The sequence below is a fragment of the Malurus melanocephalus genome, unplaced genomic scaffold (genome assembly GCF_030028575.1).
Source record: "Malurus melanocephalus ecotype Western Australia unplaced genomic scaffold, MMel_1.1 scaffold_254, whole genome shotgun sequence".
Lineage (NCBI taxonomy): Eukaryota > Metazoa > Chordata > Aves > Passeriformes > Maluridae > Malurus > Malurus melanocephalus.
The window spans coordinates 1,004,657-1,010,545 of NW_026623486.1; the positions used below are offsets into that span (position 1 = coordinate 1,004,657).

General features: G+C 37.8%; 1 protein-coding gene across 1 annotated transcript in view; it reads left to right on the forward strand.

Moving 5' to 3' along the window:
- Window positions 1-2,490, forward strand: part of CUNH16orf87 (chromosome unknown C16orf87 homolog) — an 11,996-nt gene extending 9,506 nt beyond the window's left edge. Inside the window, exon 4 of the mRNA XM_057375681.1 lies at window positions 2,021-2,490. Within this exon, the coding sequence (XP_057231664.1) occupies window positions 2,021-2,139 (119 nt within the window). The 3' untranslated portion in view covers window positions 2,140-2,490. The remainder of the gene's footprint in view (window positions 1-2,020) is intronic.
- The last annotated feature ends 3,399 nt before the right edge of the window (window positions 2,491-5,889 follow it).

A 5,889-nucleotide genomic window follows, 5' to 3' on the forward strand; every position in this document is an offset into this window, starting at 1 on the left:
CCCCCCCCATTTATTGATTTACCATTTTTCGTTTGCTCATAATGGAGAAATGAGTCAAAACTACTGTCAGGTAAGACTGAAGTGGAAAGTTTTTGGAATGTGTGTGGAAGCTGTGGTATCCTATGAGTAGTGTATGATAAAATGTCATGCAGGTGAAAGCTCTTTACTTGTTACTTATGAGAACTGTGATTGTCCTGACAATGCATGAAACTTGCACAGCTGTGTTAATCCCTGATAGTCTTTTATACTGAGATTTCAGTAAACTCAAGTCTCTCAGAATGAGCCTGATTTKGGAGGGTGGGGAGGAAGGGAAGCTAAGAAATTCACTGTTAACAGCAACCAGGGTGCGGTGACAGGAGGGTATTTTTCATTTTGCTGGATGCTGATATATTCCAGTTGTGACTGGATTCGTTTGGATCAGGAAGCATGAAACAAGGGGTGGGGCTTAGATATGGAAATAGAAAAGGGTAATGTGGAATAACCAGAGTGTAGAGTATCTGTGCTGAGARCAACTCCCAGCATTGTTAATTTTTAAATGGTGAGAGGGAGGAAGTGGAGCAACCCAGAGTTTACATACAGAAACTGATTTGTCTTAAATTGCAGGGTAGGACTTGCAGYGAATCTCAGTTTCAAACTCATTTTAAACTCAATACACTAGAGGATATTGTCTTGCATAGCCAGGAAGTCAGCAAAAAGCCGTTTCTGCTGTTTCTGTATCAGTATTACATCAGAAYACAGTGGTAAAAGATTTTTGAGCTTCTACTATTTAGTTGTTTAACACATGGAAGGCAGTCTGTTAGCATTCTCTCTGTAGCTGTAACACATGTGAAGCTAAATACAAACTCAGAATGTGAACCCATTGAAGGATAGTCAAGTGGGTAGGTGGAGATAGGAGATGCTGGGATCTGTGTTCCACATTGTGCTTTCCATTATTTTTTAGTGCTGCCTTTTCTTTGGCTTTCCCRTGCTGATTCAGGTGTTGTGGTGGAGCAGTTGCCCAAGTGAGAATATGTATGACTGCGTTAGTGAGACAGGGGTCTGTCAGGTTAATTTTGAGATTGTAAATGAGTCCAGGTCACTGTGGAACCAGGATTAGAGATGGAGTTCCACAGCTGAAAGCTCTCAATGTATTTCTCTCTTCCTTTTGTCTGCAAGCCTGGTTTTCTGCTGACAAAACTATTTCTTTGTTGCCTTTGTTTTCTTAACATTTTGACAAGTTTGTGTCAGCTACCTGTGGCTAGCTAAATTGGGATACAATTAGTAATGATCTGAATTAGGTGGTGTTTATGAAAGTTATATTCCTCAAATTTAACCGTTCTATGAATTTTTGTAGTGTAACTTAGTTTATTTGAGCACTGCAGTATGGAAACTTTTTGATGGCTTCCTGTTGTGTGTCTGTGGCATTGAAACAAGCCAACATCAGCACAAGGAGCTCATGGGCTTTCACTTGCTCAATGAGGTGTTAGCATTGTTCTACAGCTGGGRTAAGAGGGAAAGTTTGCAGTGTAGAAAATCCAAAAATATCCATTATGATAAATCTGGAGCCTGACCTCCTACAAGTATCTGTTCTTTGGCCTTTGACACGGTCATTAAACTCTGGGGTTTCATGTAGTTGTAAAAGTATGGGGATAAATGCTGTGTTTAATGAGAACATTGTAAAATAACTTTGTTTTCTAAGATGGGAGGTGTTCATGTAAAAGAAAAAAACCCAAACCACCAAAACAAAAAAAACCTGAAGGAACACTTGAATACTTGTTTATCATTATATTAACAACCCATTCTTCCTTCATCGTTAAAGACGAGAATTTCAGTCATATCTTTGGATGACTCATTCTGTGGCTCTTCCAGCACCTTTGTGTGCCTCCATTACTTCCTCCTCTTTCTCAATCCTTCTGTGCATAGGAGTTGATTGACTAACTTCAATTCCACTACTTCACATAGTTGATTAATTTTTGTGTAACTTGCATTAACTTCAAATAATGGAAAAAGCTTCTAATAGTGACTTTTTTTTCTTCTACAGAGAAACAAGAAAAAGAAGTTGACATGTATGCTAACCTTTCAGATGAAAAGGCCTTTGTATTTTCGGTGGCCTTGGCGGAAATAAACAGAAAAATTATCAATCAAAGACTTATTCTGTAACTTGTGAGCACAATCTGATGCAGTTTTATGCAGGATGGCTAGCAGATTKCCAAGGTGCCATGGACTCTCGGAAAGTGTGTTGTCTGCACCAACAAGGACCATAGCATTTCCTGTTAAAATTCTCCTGCTGTTCTTGGAAATCGAATTCTGTCTCTACAAGTCAGAAAGAAAGTGTTCACGAGATTGTGCTGTGAAAAATCAGAAAGCAGATGTGTTTTACGCCTTGAAGACAAATGCTAGACAAATGCACAGAGCGACTGCACCCATTCCAGAGCACTTCTTTTGAATTTGCTGCCAGAAATGCAATATTTTAAACACTTTCAKAAATAAATGATTTTCCTTTAAAATATATATTTCAGATTTTTCAGCTATATTGCAGTTACGTATGTACAGTTCACATAACTTTTTAATAAATTGATATTACAATATTCCATTGAACTGAGAATTAAGTATGTTTGTGATATTCAGGGTGTGTTGGTTTTAATCCTCTTACAAATCTGGTATTCATCCTAGGTATGACTTCAGTTTTACATTTTTTAATAGGTTTGATGTAATTCTGATAAGAAGATTAAAATAGTTTAATTTGGGGAGATTMTTTTGTTAGACAGCTTCGTATTGTTTATGAATTATCTCTAGAAAAGAATTTCTTGCTACGTAGAGTTGTTTYTTAAAAATAATATACTTTTGGAGTCAGACTCCTTGAGTTAGRGAACCAAACACTTGTTTTGTAACAATTACATACTGAGTATCTGCCTTGTCCAGGTGGTAATTTCTTTTCCCATACTCTCTCTTAGCCCATTATTTACTGGAGAGGAGAAAGGAGACATCAGAAATGTAGAACTGCAGCTGGCATCTTCTTACTGGTATTTCCAAAATATAAGGATGTGGTAGTTCCTTTTACTCCCCATAGCATTTTTTTGTCTGTCTTTTAAAAGCATAATTCTTGTCAGTATTGTGTTTGGACTRCTGACTCTAAATACCAAAGCAAAATCTACCTGAGTGTGCAAAAATGTACTGTTTTGATAGAAATAGTTCTGGGGAAGACATTCAACAAGGTAGTCTTGAAGTGGTATAGTGCAATTGGAGCCAAAACTTCTTTAGTAACTATATATAGTTTCACCGAGAAAAAACCCCAAAGCCTCAAGTTGTGTAAAATCCCGAGGGAGAAGGTGTAGGAGGTAATTACATTCATAAAATCTGACACACTGGGGTTTTCTCACCTTTCATTTGCTCTTTTCTGGGAGGGAGAATGCAGCTCAATGTCTTTTTCTTCGGTATTACTGGTGCTTTTCAGTATCACGTTGAGTAGTGAGAATTGCTTAATGTGGTTCTACTATAGAACTGATCTCTGGGTGGAAGCCAAGATGTTTATTAATAAAGCTGGACTATCAAATTCTGGCTGTTTATTAGTTACTCATTAGCAGAAGGAGCTGTGATAGCTTCAAGTTAAGCCACAAGGCACTGATCAGATGCAAACTTCGTAAATAAAAGCRGGAAACATGGAAAGTGATTTTTAATTCCTAACTCCTGAGGAATAATTTGCATCCTTATTATTAGATGATGTGGAAATGTGATTAAGCCACTAATACACATTTATCTTTATTCCAGTAAATAAGAATTTGCAAACAAGACCTGTTTCTGCATCATTAAACTTCTTCCAGAACTGTAGCCTGTCACAGACACCAGTAGTAAGGACAGATGAGTCAGTCGTAAGGATAGAGAGTATGTTTGCATGGTAAGTTGTTAGTCACAGTGACAAAAGAGAAGTTCTAACTTAAGGATATTACCACTTAAGGTGGTAATTCTGTTGTTTGAATGAGATGTGCTGTATTAGGAAGAGACAGAGGGAGCTGCCAAGGCTGTCTCCTTGGTGCTTTCCTGCAGGTTTTTATTTCTTTTTGCTCCTACACATGGAATTGGTTACMGTCACAGGACCGAAGTTGATGTTGGATATGACAAAATTGTAAGTTTATKTATATATTTGGATTGGTGCCTTTACCATTCAGTACTTTTGAAAAATAGGTTTATACCTCTCAAAGGTACAAAGCCATTTTTTTCCTTCATTGGTGGAGGCTGTCCTGGAACAGTGRTTGAGTTCTATTTCTGTATTTCTTCCTTTTGTCTTCCCCAGGCCTCTGCTGTCAGCTCTTTCTCACCTGTTTTCATCCTACTTCCTCTGATGGTTTCCAGTTTTTCTGAGAAAGCTGTGATGGAAGCAGGTGGACTTGAAAATGTCCTGGGGAAAGAGTGGTTCTTTGCTGGGGGATCTGGCAAAGCAAGAAACSTGACTTTCTCTTCTCACTAACCAGAAACAAGCCATTTTTTCCTATGCAGGCAGGACATTTCAGTCTCTTCCAAAAGCCCTGGTACTGTAGTATGCCAAGATATAGATTTCTTGGAATGTATTCAGTAACTGAACTAAAAAGTGTCTGCATTGTACAAAATAAGCATCAACGTGATGGCATCTCAAGAGCTCTTTCTTTGAGTTTTAGACATGATCCATTGATGAAACACTGGCAAATCACTGTAGATTATAATTGTAAATTATATTTGTTCTCGGTCTGTGAAACTAAAATAAAACCAGTGACAGCTGAATGATGAAAGAGTAAAATTCTATGTACTTCAGTTCTGACTTGCTTGGAAGCTGCATAGTTTCTGAGAAGCAAAAATAAATATGGTAAGGCTTCAGGAAGTTGCTTACGTGAAGCTTTTTTTGTAACTCTAGTTTCAGTGTAAGATTTTAGGCACTGCCTTTGACTGTAGTTGTGGTTCAGGCTGACTTCATTTGTTTCACTGCATTTTTTGGAGCATGCAAAATGCTACACAGAAAAATAGTGTTTCAGAAAAAGTGAATTAGGCTGTAGCTTTTTAATGAAGAGAAGGTAAAGTGGAATACCACTTCACCTCTGYACATGCTGACTTGCCTGACCAGATAAACCTGCTGTTGTGAACCGAATTGTATTGGGAATTGCCTGTTTGTAAACCCTTTGACAGGTTCTGCTCTCTGYCACTTGTTTTCCAATTTCTTTTTTCTGAAGTTGTATGCTTCTGGTATTTATAGCTTTGAGTTATAACGTGTCTGACCATCAGGTGGGCTCGCAGTTCAAATTTTGGCTTGAGWTTTCTCTGCGTTTCCTCTCTCTGCTCCTAGATGGCAGCCGTATTCYGAACAGCTCACTGTTCAGGCATTCTTACCGTGGAGACCAGCAAGAGGGTGGTGTTTAGTTTTCAGTGAAGGCACCCTGAAAGATTTATTTWTTTTTTTTTGGAACATCACTCCTACTTAACATGGGAAATTAAAATCTTGATAATGAGTGTTTCTGGCTATCTGCACTGAAACATTGCTTCATCATTTTTATGGGACATCAGCTCTTGAAGTGTGAGGACTGGTGGAGTTGGATAATTTGTCAGGACCAGAGAATTCTGAAGTTTAAATTGTCAATCAAATAGAAAATGGTTTAAGGAAACTTTTCACCTCTCCTGAAGTTCCATATATGTAAGTTTTCTTTGGTCAAATTTTACAAACATCTCTTAATTTTCCAGTTATTTTTATTCTGATGGTGTTGTGGTTGGTTAAAAAAAAGTTGTAATTGGGATAAGGTATTGCAGAATACTTTGGAGATTATCACTGCCCTGTGATTGGGCAGCATTTATTGAGAGGAGGTCTAAAAATGAGATAGTAGCTTTGAATATCAGTTTCCAAACAAGGTCTTTAGGTTGGTGTTACATAGCCCTTTTCTCTTTTTTTTT